At 41.0% G+C, this 17,411-nt stretch overlaps 1 protein-coding gene across 16 annotated transcripts in view; it reads left to right on the top strand.

Annotated features, from left to right (window-relative positions):
• The window catches only part of ADD1 (adducin 1), a 57,708-nt gene extending 40,341 nt beyond the window's left edge, over positions 1–17,367 (top strand). For 3 of the 16 annotated variants that reach the window (XM_048943403.1, XM_048943399.1, XM_048943400.1), the window contains exons 11-17: positions 1,793–1,894; positions 2,976–3,065; positions 3,915–4,007; positions 9,086–9,242; positions 9,992–10,174; positions 10,950–11,045; positions 14,964–17,367. In XM_048943403.1, the coding sequence (XP_048799360.1) occupies positions 1,793–1,894; positions 2,976–3,065; positions 3,915–4,007; positions 9,086–9,242; positions 9,992–10,174; positions 10,950–11,045; positions 14,964–15,316 (1,074 nt within the window). In that variant the 3' untranslated portion in view covers positions 15,317–17,367. Of the gene's footprint in view, positions 1–1,792; positions 1,895–2,975; positions 3,066–3,914; positions 4,008–9,085; positions 9,243–9,991; positions 10,175–10,949; positions 11,046–11,775; positions 11,811–14,963 lie in introns of those variants that run through there. The other 13 variants (XM_048943406.1, XM_048943404.1, XM_048943408.1 and 10 more) reach the window with 8 other exon arrangements.
• The last annotated feature ends 44 nt before the right edge of the window (positions 17,368–17,411 follow it).

Raw genomic sequence — 17,411 nt, 5'->3', positions numbered from 1 at the left:
CAATGTGTGCACTAAAACATCCAGTGTTAAAATCCAGGAACACCTGGAAAAAATACCGTCAAGGATCTCTCTGTCTGTGGTATTTTTGTTCTGTTATTTTGGCTTAAGAAGTGAACATACAGTGTTTCTACCATCAACTTTTTGTTAAACTTAGCCATAGTTTGTCCTTTGCTGGAAGAAAACTTAAAGCTAGGCATGCATTTGGAGCATGTTGTGTTTTTAACCCTTGCTCACCGAGTAGGCAGTATTTTATATTTGAAAAATCAGTGAGAAATTGAAGCAAAATTCAGAAACTGGTCTTGTTTAATGATATGCTGAAGCAGTAGAAAAATTGATGCATTGCAACAGGTTTGTATGTTTGACTTTTTTAATGCTTGTTATTAACATAAGAAAAAATAGCTTGTTGTATTGAGGTTGTTTCTATATTTGTTTTGACTAAAAATTATCTTTAATGAAAAGCTGGAGTAGTTTTTATCTGAGAAGATAATCATCAGTGAGTATTTCACAGCTCCATGTTCATTCCATTTTTTACTTTACAGTTGCAAAGCATTTTAAAATTCTGTTGCTTTTTGAAGTTTGACAGTTTCTGGCTATCTTATTATTTCTTGAAGTTATTAAGGAAAAATGCATAGCATTTGCTCTATAAGCAGGTTTGCTTTACTGTTGAGTGCATTTTCTATGCAATAGTGATAGAAAATCAGGACACCACATATAATAAACGTATCGAGTTGTGAAGTTAATTATGCAGCAAATTGAAGGCAGCTTCATACTAAATGCACTGATCAAATAAAGCAACCTTCTATGAAGAACCCATAAAGCGCTTACAGTTTGTGTTTGGGATATTTTTGTAACCTTTTAAGCTCTAAGTTATAAAATATTCGACATCACCAAACTGTTCCTCTAGGTTGCTGTGCTGATACAGCTACACATTGTCTGTGCAGAAACTAATTCTGGAAACAGAACATTTCGCTGAAATAGCTGATTTTAATGCAAAACTTTGGTGATGCCCACTCTTGCTTCACAGTACAGAATCATTCACTAAACCTGGTTAGTGGCATCACATTGCTTTTCATACTTCTGTCATCTTATGCTTTAAGTTCGCTTTGATGTCTGTTGAGTACCAGAGGATTGAATCAATGATCTCTCTGTCTCTCTCGTGCTGTTTTGTAAAAACACCAAGTGCAGAAAATGAACATGGCACTGACAGGGTTTCAGAACTCGTGTCTTGGATCTTGCTGTACTTTGGGTGAGATACAGTGTCCTTTTTGAATGCGTGTGAACTCACTTTGAAATTTCTGATAAGTGTCCCTACAAATAACAAATCCTGTTGGAGTTCTCCTACTCCTGTATTAATATAAATCTCTTCACAAAGTCAGAAGTAGACTGTGCCTAGAAACATGAAACCCTGCAGCTGTCAGAGTGGTCAAGTGCACAGAAAAAGAGCTTAAAGCTCTCAGTCTTCATAGTCTGTGAATTGCACATAGCTGTAGTAACTGCATCGCTTTGGGTGGAAGCTGTTTGCAAGCTGAACCAGCTCTTTGGTCTTTATTGTTATTGTTACTTGCTTGACTCAATCGAATGATTCTGATACCTAGAAATGTATCTGAAGGTGCAGTTTATATTACTGAAGAAGGAAGCAACTTAAATATTCTTAGAAACAAATAGAAGAATGCAATCATTGGTTCAGTTCTCTGTTATGTATAATGCATGATCAATTCTTATGTGAATTTGCTGCTGTGTGTCCATAGCCATTACAGCAATTCTGACTGTTCAACTGTTCTTGACGTTGCAGTGGACTAAAGAGGATGGACATAGAACTGCCACCTCTGCTGTCCCTAACCTGTTTGTTCCATTGAACACTAATCCAAAGGAGGTCCAAGAAATGAGGAACAAGGTTGGTAATAGCAGTAATTTTTTGTATTTATTTCATTATCATTATGTTAAGTTGCATGCTGCTGGTGGACTAACTTCACTGTGATGGAATTTTTTCAGTAAGACGACTTTGGTATTGCCTTCCTCCTTTCTAGCTAGATACAGAAACAATTCCTAGTTTTATTCCTAATTTTGCTGCTGGTATATATGCACCAGCATCCTGTTAGTACTTAGCTTGTTCTTGGATGTTTTGCCTACTTCTAAGTGATGGCCATATGGAACACAGGAGACTGTGTTATGTCATGGTAAATTCTGCACAGAGTTCGTGGCAGGAGTACAGATTTGTGCTCAGAGGTCTTGTATGAAGTTGACAGAGCTTTTGCTTTTCCTGCTTCAGCAATGTAAAATAATGATCACTTGAAATAAGAGGTGGAGTGAAATTGCTGAGTGGTTTCTTCCTGTTTGAAACAGAAATATTGTTGTAATAAAAACTTGAATGAAGTGTCTAAAAGGGTAGACGTAAAACTTCTGCTCTCCTGAGGACAAAGGCAATAATTCAGAAACAAGTACTGAAGATGCAGGACTTTGTAGTTCTTCGCATTCTGAAATAAGAAGTATAAAAATATATCGGCTTTCAGAATGTATCCACACTTGTGCTTAAAGTAATAAGTTATGTTTGTATTACACGCGTGCATGTATTTTTACACAAACAGTAAGTTCTGGAGGAAGATGATATTGTGGTACACTGGGCTGACAGCAACCTGTAAAGGACACATCATGTGTAACAGACATATGAAAGTGACCTCTGTGCTTCTCTCTTTACTTATGTGACTTGATCTGTACAATTTTACGGCAAACCACCACTAAAAAACAAGAGACAGCACGTGCTGTGGTACCTGTGGGCCAAAGTCTGAGAAATGTGGTGAAACAAACAAACGTGGGACGTGCCAACCGGCGTTAATAAGCACAGTTTAGTGATGGGTAGGGCTATAGCTGTCTACATTAGTTGCAGCCTGCTGGCAGGTTCACCCACCCCTTGAACAAAACAAAAAAGTTTTTCCTCTGTTGTTTATGTGACTGTGTTCTGCTGCTTTCCTTTCCAGATCCGAGAGCAAAATTTACAAGATATTAAAACCGCAGGCCCTCAGTCGCAGGTTCTTTCTGGTGTAGTTGTGGACAGGAGTCTTGTACAGGTGAGAGAACAAAATGCCTAAAACCATTGGCTTAATCAACTATGTCCTCTTCTTTCACCTAATGTGTCCCTATAAAATTATTCTTTAATTGGCAGAGGGTAACTTTTTATAAGGTAAGTCTTAGAGGTAACACTGTTGTCTTTGCAAGAGTGCTCAGGATCAGAAATTTAAGAGGCTTCAGTCATGTAGCCCAAGCATGTCTGTGGAGGATGCTCCTCTTTTTTTTTTAATTTCTTTATTTTTTGCTGAACATAATGCATGACATTCAGAAGGCTTATTTATGTAGGTTAGATTCTTGTTCAAAACTAGTTGGTCTATGTGACAACTTTTGTTTGTTTGCTCTCCAAGGTTATGTATCTGTTTGAGCACAGCAGGCTTACAATGGGGCAGCAGTGTTGTGTGTTAAACATATCTTACATAATATTTTATGTGAAGAGCAGACTGGGGAAAGAAAGCTGTTATACATCAGTAAAATTTCCAAGCGCTATATCTGAATATGCTATGGACATCAACTATCAACTGGAATCATAGCTCAAAATAAAATAAGAATCAGAGCTATGCAGTTACTCTATTAAACACACCTGAAAGACTGTAAAATCTGTACATCTGAGTGCTGTAACTGCCCTGAAACGCATTTGTGGTACACTTTAAGAAGTTTGGCAAGTCTTATTGTGACCATAGCTTTACTTATGTTGGGCTTCGTTTTGTGTGCATGTCAATTCATTGTCATTGCAGTTTTATCTACCAGTTACTGTTTCTTTGCATGTTTTTAGCAAGCACATAATGCTCTTGGTTGATGTTTTAAAGCCCGGGCTCGGTTTGCTCTGTTTACTCAATTTACTGTTGCAGGATGCTCCCCTCTCAGACTGTACGGAATCTATTGAAGGGCTCGATCTCACAGAGCAGGCCTTTAGTCCCGCTAAATCTCTGTCTGTTAGAAAGGTACTGCCCTGTCATACTGCTCTAAATACTGTTGTGCACCCTTCATTGTACCTCTTCCTTACCCTGACCTCTTCCCTCTGTTAGCTCATGATTTAGCTATAGAAAAAAGTAAGATGGATCTCCAGATTATGTATTTGCAATTATACAAGCAGTTGCTTTACCCTGTGAAAGTGTCTTGTAAGGATTTTTGTCTTTCTTTGTCTGTAGAAACTGATTGGGAAATATTTTTGCTATTAAGGTGCTGATTAGGGACTGCATGTAGTTGGGTTCTTTTGCATGCTATTAGTATTATTTTTTTTCTAATTTGAAGTCCATTTGGAATTAGCTTAATGTGAGTTTGATTACATCAGGGTAATTCCAAAGGCATCCACGTGCCCGGTGTCACATCTTGGGTCAGGTTGTGATCCTACGCTGTTAGAAGTCGTTTCCTTAAAACTTCTCCCGCTTCAAGATTATTGACTAAAGCCCCACACATCCAAAATATATTGGCTTTCAGAATGTATCCATACTTGTGCTTAAGGTAATATGCTTTAAATGCAGAATAAATTCAAGAAATGTGTATCTGGTTGTCTTTGAAGCTGAGTGAACAGGTTTGCAAGTTGGAAACACTCAGCCCTTGGTTGTCTTTCTCTCCCAGGTTTTGGAGGGCTTTCTTAGGAGTGATGCAGCACAGAAGCACAGGGTGTGGATGAGCATCTGTCTCTCATCTACTGCAGTATTTTAGCTTAAATCTTGGTCTGGGCTGTGCCTGGCATTTCATTGTAAGAATATAAAAATAGTTTTTCCATTAAAAAACCGGAATAATTTGAATTACGCTGTTGTTACAAATCCCATGACTTTATAGCATTTCCTCGTGTAATCAGTCAGTTTGGGTTGCAGGTCAACATACCATGGTGAGGATTTGATTGAGGGATTTTTCAGGTTACAATTTGTTTTATCCATATTCTGAAAGGAAAATTGGTAAAATACTATTTCCAGGTTTAAGAAGAGAAGTAAATAAAATACTTCAAGGCAGTGCCTGCTCTTTATTCTGGCAGCTTTTCTGCTTGATAATAATAACTTTAAAGTGAAGTATGGTTTTTATAATCAATATTCATTGGTAATCACAACACAGGCAGTTTCTTTCATTGCAGACATCTGTAGTATTTCTCAAGCATTACTGTTGAATAGTCTTTCTGTGAAACTGGTCAAATAGTTCTCAATTTGATTGTTAGAGTTTAAGCATCCAAGTGACGTTTCCTCTTTGTAGTGTGGTGAAAGTGCTTTCCTCCTGGAATGTCTAACATTAGATCCAAATGGCAGTTACATAGGAGTGGCCAGTTTCCTTACGTTTCTTATCTTCATAGGTATTGTGACTTGAGTGCTTAGAGAATTTCCTGTTGATGGAAAAGTTTCTAAAAGATAAAATTTTTAAAAGATGATGCTGAAAATTAATCCAGTACTGTGGAAAAAAGGCAATAAAAGCTTATGGCACCACATAAACATCACAAGGAGGGGGAAGGAAGCATTAAGGAGACCTGCACACCGGGGGCTTGGGGACTTCTGGGTACCAGATAATTAAAAGTCATCTCTTGACAATTTCTGAGACACTCAGTTGCAGTTAAAGTAAAAAGTCCCATCCAACTGCAGTAAGGCTTAAAATGTTTTGCATTTTCAATTAACATTAAGATTCAAATTAAATTCTATCGTATTGGAAAAAAGTCCTGTTTGTGAACAGTCTGCATGCAGTGCTTTGAGTCTGCTGTGCTTTTTGGCTGCAGTAGTAAGTTCTCCGTTTTGCCTCATCATTTGCTTTTTCAGCGCTCTGAGAAGCCCTGCTGCGTCGCAGCGCAAACTGCTGCATCATGAAGTGTTATTTCTGTTACAGAGCTGGTTAACTGAACTTGTTGGCTGGACCGAGAGGGAATGCTGGTTCTTCTCACCAATAACCATTCTACAATCTGATAAAAATGCACATAAATTTTCGACAGGAGAATTATGAGTACAGGAGAATTGTCTGTTTCCTTAAAATGAAAATTCTATGGCTTTGCTCTTGCGAGAAGCCTCTCAGTTCTGCCTTAGAGGTGGCACTGTTTTAATGGTGACTTTTATACAAACAGTCCTCTAAGATTCTCCTTTCTCTTTTTTCTTTGGACAATGGCACTGCATTCGTGTCAGATTGTATAAGTGTGACTGCTAACATTAGGTAGATACTGTGAACTGTGTCTGGTTAAGAGACAAATTGGCATGTTTAAAGGTGCCAGTTTTGCCCTGTCTGTCCCTGAGAAGACAATGAAGTGCTTGCCTGGTGAACGACAGTCATGCAGTAAAGTTGGTGGAGAAATGCAAAATTGGTAATCAAAAATTTCCTTTGGATATGTGAAGTCCCATGTTCAGAATGAAGATGTATTATGTATCAACTGACCGTTGCTTTCTTGGACCTCTGTGGGACTGTATGGCCCTGAGAAAGTTCTTAGGAGTAAAAAGACATGCTGTTCCTGGATGTAATTTCTCCTCTGGTGGAGAGAATGTCGATGCTCAGCTATTTGCACATGCACTGGGCTCTGGTGGGGCCTCATCTGGAGTACTGCATCCAGTTCTGGGCTCCCCAGTACAAAAAAGACAGGGATCTCTTGGAAAGAGTCCAGCGGAGGGCCACAAAGATGGTGAAGGGCCTGGAGCATCTCCCCTATGAAGAAAGGCTGAGTGAACTGGGTCTGTTCAGCCTCGAGAAGACTGAGAGGGGACCTGATCCAGGTCTATAAGTATCTAAGGTGTGGGGGCAGAATGGCAAGGCCGGATTCTTTTCAGTGGTGAGTGGAGACAGGACAAGGGGAAACGGCTGGAAACTGTAGCATAGGAAGTTCTGCACAAATGTGCACAAGAACTTCTTTACAGTGAGGTGACGGAGCACTGGAACAGGCTGCCCAGGGAGGTGGTGGAGTCTCCTTCTCTGGAGATGTTCAAGACCTGCCTGGATGCCGACCTGTGCGACCTGCTGTAGGGAACCTGCTTTGGCAGGGGGGTTGGACTCGATGATCTCAGGAGGTCCCTTCCAACCCCTACAATTCTGTGATTCTGTGATTAAACTTCTGTCATGGATCTAATGCTAGAATCAGCTTAATGGAGGTGAATCATCAGAACATTCATTTTCCTTCGTTGCCCTGTTTGATGAGACAGTGCCAGTCTTCTGTGTGGAAATGTATTCCTTCTCTGCAGCCTCTTCAGTACGCAAAGCAACTCCAGACTGATTTTCACATTCAGTTTCTGCAAATGTTTGTAGGAATCTCCAGGCAGCGTGGTCAGACTCTGCAAAGTCTGTCTACTTTAGCATTCTATTTCAGAGATCTGTACTACATCCTCTGCGAGCACTTAGTCCTTTGTATTCCCTTTCCTTCTGTCTTGTGTTACTTCTTCCATTTCTGCTTTCTGCTGTCTCTCTGTACTAGACTTGGAAGGCTGCTCAGTGGCCTTCTCTGTGAAGCAGTGCATCCCTTCTTGGATTTTTATGTGATTTAGAGCAATTGTTCTGCAAACCTTACCAGGTTACTACTTGGATTTATTTTCCTCTTTAAATTGATCACTCTACACTTACAATTTTCATTAGTGACCTTTGTCCTGGATTATTGATACTGAGGAAAATTTGGTGTGATAATCTGGAAAAAGTTTTTAGCATGTGAATTTTGCCTTTCTGGTCTCTAATGTAATTCTGCTTTTAGAGATCAAAACCACAGTACCTAATCCGGTTTCTGTTGTTGCCTGATCTTTTTCAGTATTACTTCTCTCAGTTCAAACATACTCAGCTGGTACAAATACATTGGCTTCAAATTATTTATTGCACTAAAAATGACCAGCTTGGTACTGGCAGTTTGTCAGAAGTGCTGTTAGCATCCAGAAGAGTACTGTGCCCTCTTTTAGTTTTCAGTTCTGCAGTGAAGATCTCATTGTGTTTGTCCACCAAGCGTGGATGTAGAACGTTTGTGTCTTCTTTCAGCTCCGGGTGGTTTTTGAACTCTGCTTTCTCATGGTCTCTTTCAAGTATTGATACAAATAACGTTTGAATATGACGGAAGCAAATCAATACCCCATTCTTTTTTGGTAATGGAATTCCGTTACCTCTTTTCAATAACAAAGACAGTTCAGGCTTCACAGGGAGAGGAGATGCAGACCACGTGGGGCTCATTTCCAAACTGATGATGTCAAACCAAAAGTCAAGCTAAACTAGAGCTCTGTATGTCCTTTGGAAAAACAAATGCTAAAACAAGTGACCTGGGGGATACAGCAGGTATCCAGGCAAGCATCTTCTGTGTCTGAGATGATGAAAAGCCAATGGCTTCAGTCTTTTCTATTTGAGCAGAGAAAACAGACTTACAGTCCTACCACTCGAGAGTCTCTGATGCAGCTGCTTTGTTCATGAAGACTTGTTATGCTTAGAATTGCTAACTTTATTTGTGTAACATTTTTACGTAGCTTGTATGGCAAGTATTATAGATGTAAATATGCTAACCCATAATCTTATGGTTAACCTTAATATTGCTTATAGCTAACAGTTAATCCAGTGCACACAGCACACACACAAGATGGCTTTTTACTGTAACATCTGTTAGATGTTATGCAGTAGCTCCTAGAAATGGCTTTTCTCTTATTGCTTTTTTTTTTAAGACAACAAAACAACAGAAACTATGAGCTGAGTCATGTAACTTCTACAGGTATTCTGTGCCCACGTGGCCTTGAACTTGGGCCTACTATCCTGTTTCTTTTGTAGGGAGAAAAAGCAACTTGCTACTTGTGTGATTTTCCCCGTCCTTCAGCTAGGCTGGCTGCCCTTTGGCTTAGGGCTTAGTGGTGGGTAGTGGGCATACTGGTGTGCCTCTAGAAGTAGTCAGCACCTGCCTTCTCCTTTATGTTAACCTGTTGTAGATTTGAAAGGAGGGGAAACAAAGCATACATGGAATATTTTCTTTTAAATTATTAATATAAATGAAAATCAGTGTAGCATTTTTCAGATTATCATTTTGGTTGCTTTATAGCCACTGTACTTCTCAGCATTCTGCGAGTTACTGCTGGGTTGCAGATGTGTCTTAATTTTCTTCTGCCAGGGAGAACTGGTGACTGCTTCGAAGGCAATCATTGAGAAGGAGTATCAGCCCAAAGTGATAGTGAGCACAACAGGACCAAACCCCTTCAACAAACTCACTGATCGAGAGCTGGAGGAATATCGCAAAGAAGTAGAAAGGAAGCAGAAGGGACCAGAAGGTTGGTTTGTCTGCGTGGTTTTTCTGTGGTAGACTGTAATAAAAGCAAGTTTACGAGTTGTGGGAACATGGATTGTCTGCAAAGGCTATGGATACATTATTCTGTTTGTGTGTTACAGTTTTTCCAGTATGTATGAAGAATATTAAAAGAATTTTTGAGATAGAAAGTGCAATGTAAGTGTTACAGCGTATTTGGTAAAAGGCGTCAAATTGATTTGAAAAATTATCCTAGTAGGAAAACTGGGGTGTTCAGTATGGTCACTTGCTGCTGTTCGGAAGCTGAAAGCCTGAATCTTCATAAAAAACATTTAGGTACTGCAGAGTATAGTGGTTTGTTCTGTTCTGCTGTGCTCCCCTTAGCACCAGAGGTAGTTGAGGTTGGGGTGAGATGATGCTGCAGCTTTTAGTGGCAAAGCTACAGTTTTCTAACTTGCTGACATTTGTGGATTTGAGAATCTGTTGATTTGGGAAGACACAGAACAAAATTGCTATTTGGAAATGACACATCATGAGGACTTCCCCAGCAGAAGAGGCCCTTATGATGAGAGAATCTTAGCAGAGCAAGTTTGTTCCTGCACCTAAAGGAGTTATCCTGCACCAAAGGAGTTATCCTGCTTTACTTGTGTGAAGTTTTACAGGATGCTAGTTACAGTGCTTCTGTCTTCTGCTGTTAAGGTTTGAAACTGATGCAGGAGGCAGAAGTGTGATTTCTTTAACAGTGCGTGTTCCCTGCTTCTGCTTCTTGATAAGAAAATGTAGGAACCCCTGGAGACTCTTTATGTTCAGTTACGCAAGTATTGGACTCTCTGGGGACTGGGATCACACGTGTCAGCCAAGAAGAGCCAGATGGGCTGAATTCCTCCCTTAAGGAATTTCACACGGCAGTGATCAAAGCATTAAGGTCCAATCCTGACCTTTTGGCTCAGGCCTCAGGTATTATGAATGTGGCACAGTTGCACTTGCAATCTAAGGAGCAAATTCTGTACATCATGCGGAGATTCTGTCATTTGAATCCTATCTGTGGGACTGATTTCACTTCATAATTGTTTGGGTGAATGGCCCGGAGCAACGTTTTTGTGCTGTTCTGATGTATGATGTACCACTCTCTTAATGTTTTCGGCTGTTTCAACCTGGCAGCAAGGGGACCCTCTTACTAATAGCAAATAAGCAAACCACTGTGAAATCGGTTTTGAATCACTTGATTGCTGCATGTTTCTCTGATCTGTGCAATCCTTCATTCTTAGCTCTTAGTACGCAACTTTATTTACTCCAAATTTCAGCAGAACATTCAAAGCAAGCAAAAGAGCACTGTCTTGGGTTGGTCTGATAGTCTTCCCCTCATATTTATTATTTCCCCTCATATTTATTTATATTGGTCTTCCCCTCATATTTATGACCATGACTTCCTAGTGATCTTTCTCATGAATTTTCTTAGGACAGCGTGCCGTTCCAGATCATAAACAATTACATCATTCATGTTCTTTTGTTTAAAAAACAGAACAAAAACAAGCACAACCGTGGCTTGAACAGTTTTGTCAATATTAAATTTCTTTTGCTTGTTTTGATGGTATTTAATACTCTGACAGAATGTTGATTCAGAAAAAAATGCGTTCAGATTTCGTGTGCATGAAGCAAAAGGACACGTTGGTGTCCTCCCATGCTGAAATATTTTGTGTGCCTTCTCAGTGTCTGTCTGTCCCATCTGCAGAACCTTCAGAAGACGGCAGACAACAGAAAGAGAGAAGCCCCCCTGAGCACAGCTCAGCCTGCACGCCCCCGAGCACCCCCATGAAGGCAGAGGAAGGTAAGTGCTGCTCTGGGGGCCGGGGCAGCCACTAACTGCATCGCTGGTGACTGACGCATGAACATCTGTCAACTACTATCTACTAAGGGTCAATTTCTTCTGGTATTCTTTGGATACTGCCTAAAACATACGGCACTGACCTGTAACAGGAGTTCTGCTTACAATAATAAAGAAGTGTGCATTAATAGAAAGACAAAATTATCCCTGCAGAATTGCCTTGTCATCGGTTGTGTTTACCAACTGATTTATCTTTTTGGTCTATTTTCTGCAAGAAAGAATTGCTCTTATGAAATGAAAAGTCTGGTGCTGAGCCAGACACAAATCAAATGCTTTGGTAAATCTTCACTGATTGCACACTTCTTAAATGTTATTGTACTTGGATTACACCTCAGTAAATAACTTTCCAACTCAGTTTCCATATTAGTTTCATTATTTGCTAACCTTACGTGGTAATTAAAGCTGAAATGAGACAGGGCTGTTAGAGTCTGTAATTTCCTTGCAAAAGGATAAAATAACATTCTTGAACGGGTGTAATCTGATTTTTGTCTTGTTTCCTTTACCTCGTACATGGAATATATCACTTGTCTGTTAGTCTTTCATTCACTACTTCATCTCATTCTGTTTCTATAAGAATGGTTGCAACCATTCTTCTAATTTAACACAATGGCTGTGATGAATGCATAGATTCTCTACTTGTGCTTTTTTCTTCTTGTGGCTGCGTTACAAACAGGAGATGGATATGCTAAAGAGTACCTGTTACCATAGTAAGTATCATTCCATACTCTGACTGGCTTACGTGCTTTGCTTCACTCTTGCTTCTTTGTTTCTACGTTTTGGTTGTTGTTGTTGCTGTGTGTTTTTTAAAAAGCAGCTTTTCAGCCGAGGCCCTGATTTCTTTGTTTCATGAAGCCCTAGGCAGTTATGGACCCTGTGTGACAATGCACTCTCCTTTGAAAGACGCTGCAGAAGTGACATTGTGTGTTTCCATACCTGTGTCCGATTCCTTACAGTTTCAAAAGGAATAGTCTGAAGTTGTCTCCTAGCTGTAGCTGAAGCAGGTCTGAGAGTTCTGCCCCAAGTTTGCTGCTGCCTGACTTAGACTGTGTGCTGAAAGTTCCTTATCTACTCCAGAGCAACAGTGTTGCCACTGAGATGGGCTGAAACTGATAATCCAGCAGGGGTCTGTGTGGAAGTGGAAATGGAACTGCTCACAGCCTGGCTGCCAAGGAATGACAGCAAGTACTTGGTGGCAGCAACACGACAGCTGTTTCAGCCGGCTCTGCAGGGCTGCCTCAGATTATACTTTAAATTAACAAGGATGTTTGGCCCGCTCCATTTGTGTGTCCTGTTGTATCCGAAAGTGTGTTTGTCATAGACACAAATATTAAGTTACAGTGTAGAAAACTGCAATGCTACTAATGAGCTTCTAAAACCGTAGCGTTCTTTTAAACAGAGTGCTGTTCTACGGACTCCTCTAGGCATAGAAGTTTTGCAGGACAAACATGCAATGCTTATTTTAGAGACTGAAGCAATTGAAATTGCAGGCCATGACAACTTTGGCTGGCAGAAGTTCTGCCGGCTGGCAGTGTTCTCTGTCTACAAGCACTCCTCCAGGTTTTTTCTCATATCCTTTCTGTTAAAGTGTGGCTGCAGTCAGAAAAGTGTTTCATGTTGACAGTTACAGCCCAGTTTGTACGTTTGTCCTCGTAAGTTTATGTTTAAAAACAGAAACCTTTATTTTCGTAAATGCTGGTTGTAAATAGAAGTATTAATTTTACTTTTCAAAGCTCTCTTATGCCAAAATAGAAAGGGAGAGAATGGCTGTAGGCCTGACTGTTCTGAAGGGGGCAGGAGAAAAGAACACCTTCTGAAACTTCTGGGGTATTGTTTCATTCTTATACTGTGAATAGGTTTTGCAGCAATTTTTTGTCTAATTGATAAATCTTCCTAATTTGGTAAAGCAGTGCCCTTAGTGAGCCAGATGGACAGGGAGCAGATGTTTGCTTCACACTAATCTGTTTAGTAGAGATGCCGGTAATTTGGCAATCTGGGAAGGATGGTCCTGGATTAACAAGTTACAAAACTGGTTCTATTTATGCACTGCTTAGGCCAGCTGGCAAATGCTGTCTCATTGCCTGGAGCTTCCCAGGTGCCCACGGTAAGAAGCTCTAAAATGGCAAATCTGACTGATGGTCAAATATGGCACCTGTTCTAAAAACCAGGCTGCTGCTTTCAAGTGAAGTCCAATCCAAGAAGGTGGTCGTGGCAGCAGAGAGCTGTGGGTGCTGCTTCATTCCTTAGGAGGAAGTTTTTCACAGAGGTGGTGATGCACTGGAACAGGTTTCCCAAGGAGGCTGTGGATGCCCCATCCCTGGAGGCATTCAAGGCCAGGCTGGATGTGGCTCTGGGCAGCCTGGTCTGCTGGTTGGTGACCCTGCACACAGCAGGGGGTTGAAACTGGATGGTCATTGTGGTCCTTTTCAACCCAGGCCATTCTATGATTCTGTGCATGTATATGACACAGCTGTACACATTAGGCTAGAGCCTCAGGAGACAGCTTGTAAATAGAATTGCTTTCTCTCTTTTGCTGTTTTATGCCCTTCTCGCACTGCAACCTTTAAACTTCTAACGTGCGTGGAGCATTTGGAGCTGAGCTCTGGTTTGCTGTGTTTGCTTAACATCTGAGATGGCTGTGGTGCTCTGGGGAAAACAGGTTGATTTCCTGCAGGTGTTCACAGAACAGCCCTGTGATGAGGAGTAGGATTGCAGGTCTGTCTGGCAGAAATGAAATGGACAGTTTGTTTTTTCCCTAGGGAAAACGGGAAAGTATAAACTATTTGCTGTAAATTCTTTTGAAAGCCTTCAGTGTTCTGAAGATGAAGTTCTGAAGACAAAACCAACAATAATAGAACTTTCAAACTGGGGAAAAAATAGATGCCTTTCTTTTGTGCCTGCCAGTGCCAATGGCCTGGATTTTGTTCCAGATTTCTCCTTACATAACATGAGTGGAGATGTGTGTGACACCGCAAAGGAGACACTTCTCAGCTTCAGCGCAGGGAGGGAACTTTAGATGTGATAGTTGTTAAATTATGTATGCAGAAAGGAAAGCTTTCAACAGAACCTGTGTAAAGCATGGTGGTTCATGGGAGAGGTGCTACAGGCTGGAGTGTAGTGCTGAAACTCACCTCTGGACGTGGATTTTTTGATCCTCCTTCATCCAGGGTGAGAGCTGCTGTATCGCATAACCTGCTGAGCTCTTTCAGTTGGATAAACTACATGGATTTTACTTACGTGACAAGAGTCCATCATTCGTACTCACATATCTTGCAAAAGCAGTGAAGCCTTTGTGATAGGATAAGACATTAATAAACTACATCTGTTAGCTCTCATGGAAGAACATTATGGAAATCTATGTATCGCAGTTCAAAGCTGGCAAGCCAGCGGTGGACAGTAGTTACAAATCAGCAATTACTGCTATCCCAGCAAGTTAAAAAAAAAAAATAATAATAATAATAATAAAAAATCAAGATGCTGAACTTCATGATGCTGTCTTCAATACCAGTGAAAACTGTAGGTTCAATTCCTGCTTACTGTACTAAAGTCTCATGTTGCTTGCAAATGCTACGTGAGACACAAGCGAGAAGTCTCAAGTTATGTTCTTGCTGCACGATGCCCACAGAGCGAGTTCAGCTTTCGCTCTTCTGTGGTTTGAAGAAAGGAAAAAAACCAACACTTTAAAATATCTTATTTCTGTCTCTGTGCTGAAAGCTAAAGAAGACAGACCTGTTACAAAGGCTTTCATGCGAAGTAAATATTTTAGTTTATTATTTTATAGAGAGCACATACCATCACTTGCTGGGCTTTCTCTATCCCAGGGACACGGTGAGCTAACTGTGCTGTTCTCTGTCCGTCCATTAGAGACACAGCAGGACCAGACCTACAGAGATGACAGTGATGCTGCAACTTTGAAGCAAACCCTCCCAGATCTCACCCCTGATGAGCCTTCAGAAGCACTCAGCTTCCCTCCCTTAGGAAAGGAGGAAGGGAGATGCGATGAAGATGTGTCCAGAAGCCAAACAGAATCACCTGCGGCAGCAGATAAGGAACCCCAGCCTCAGCCTGCTGAAGAACCAGCGACTCCAACAGCTGAGGAGGGGACGGCAGCTGATGCAGGTAGTGATGAATCTCCAGGAAAGTCCCCATCGAAAAAGAAAAAGAAGTTTCGCACTCCTTCCTTCCTGAAGAAGAGCAAAAAGAAGAGTGACTCCTAAAGGCCAAACACTGCAGAAACACTGTCATATTTTAAAATTCATTAACCACTAGAATGTACCAGATTGTACTGAGTGTTTTGTCTTATTATGTACATGAATGCAACAAGTAATCCAACTAGCCCCTCAAGTTATGGCTTGATCGTTTAAGGTTATAACCAGAAATTAACATCCAAAAAGGTGCTAATCCTGTGTTTTCAGCAGCTACCACCGATCTGATCCCTAATTTCTAAGCAAATATAAATGACTTCCATGTAGAGGCATTGAATCACTGTTTATACCTTAAAGCCTACACCGCTTTACGGAAGAATAAAACCAAGCTTTTGCCATTAAGAGTGCAACACAAATTGCTTACCACGAGCAGCGTTCTGTTTCAAAATTCTGCTCCAAGTCATAAGTAAATTTCTTCTTAACTGGTGACTTCTAGCGAGGATGCTTTTGCAGTGATGTTTTCAGGGGATGTGCTCTCGAACTGACATGTAAGCTTGCAATCTTGTGATTACCGATCAGGTAGCAGTAAAGCTTTGTGACCATCCATTCCTTCCTCACTTTTTCCCCACTTCTGACTACAGTAACAAAATGGAAGTGTTTTTCACTTACACCTGGCGCTTGAAGCCATCCTTGTGTAGGACTGAAGTAACTGCGCCGTGTGTGTTGATGGAGCCCTCTGTCCAGGGATTGCAGCTTGAGGGAAATCAGTCCTCGGCTCCCTGAGAATCTCAGATGGTGATTTGGCTGTTGGGTGCAGTGAAAAGGTCAGTCTGCGGTGATGCGAAGCCCAGACGGCTGCATTTTAGGCCTTAGCACAGATTTGTTCCACCTGTTCAAAAATACCCTGGGTGCAGGTGCAGACCTGCTGCACAGAAACCCCATCTGCAGCATTTTGCAACTATTTCTTCCTGTGATAAAAATGTAAATGTGTTACACTGAGCATTGAACCTTGTTTCGATATTATTTTCACTTACAAAGAACCTCACAACTGGTATTTCTTTATTTTGTTGTTCTTGTTGCCAGCAGTAAAGGACAGGAATTCCAGCTAACCTTCTTAAGGATGTATTTTCACAGATGTTTGCTATAAATGTTTGTTTAGTACGTAGCATGGTGAAGAAACTCACTTTCACTACTGAATTAACTCTTCTCCAGTTACTGCCATGCTCTATCACTAATTGGGTAAGTAGTCTCAAGATGAGAGATGAGGCTTGCAGGAATCCCCCAGGCGCTGTCACTGCCCCAGGCAGGGAAGGTCGCTCCTCGCCTCCCCGTGGCAGCATTCCTGGTTTTAAAGCAGAAACGTTGAGAACTCCTGCGTGGGAGAAGGCAGCGCTTTGGCTCGCAGCGTGCGGCAAACAGGGTGGGTGTTCACTGCAGGACGACGTCGATAGGAAGAATAGCAGAGAACTTAATGCCTTACAATTCACGTAGTAGAAAGCATCGCAGAAGAGATGGGTTCAGCAGCTGGGGGTTAGAAAGGCCTACATTAGGCCTGGGGCGTTGGTACCTGGGGTTGGCTTCAGGCAGTGAAGGGAAAACGGCAGAAATGGCAATCAGAGCTGTAAGGCTTCAGGTGAGCAAAGAGCTTTCCAAGTAGTATTGAATGCTGTGAGGAATGGAGCTTTGCCTGTTTGGGGTACGGTGGGAACTGAAGCAGCAGTAACTCACTGTGCAGAGAGACCCCTAAACAGCAATGTTTAGTCAGGGCTGCATGGCACTAATGGCTTTCAGCTTGTACTTTAACCTTGTATGTCCTCTGTACACTAGGAAGCATACAATACTTATTTTGCTAAATTGTGTTTTATTGCAGGGTCGTAATTAAATTACTAATTGCTCTATGTTTCAGTTCAGTAATGGAGTCCCTCCATTTATCTTTGACCACATATGCAATGACTTTTAATTTCAAATTTTGTAGTTTGTTCTTTTAATTCTTTGTATTACAAATGAAATGTAGTCATGTATGGTATGGTTACACACTCTGGGGCAAATTAAAGTCCTGTATTTTTCTTTTTCTTGTATCAATTAAGTTCTACTCACAAATAAAACTCTTTAAAAAAAGCACACTCCTATTTGCTTTCAAAACTTCTACTGTTCTACAGCTGTAAAC

This window comes from Lagopus muta, chromosome 4 (assembly GCF_023343835.1).
Source record: "Lagopus muta isolate bLagMut1 chromosome 4, bLagMut1 primary, whole genome shotgun sequence".
NCBI lineage: Eukaryota > Metazoa > Chordata > Aves > Galliformes > Phasianidae > Lagopus > Lagopus muta.
Note: the sequence above shows the minus strand (reverse complement) of the source record. Positions and strands in the feature narration are given on the sequence as shown.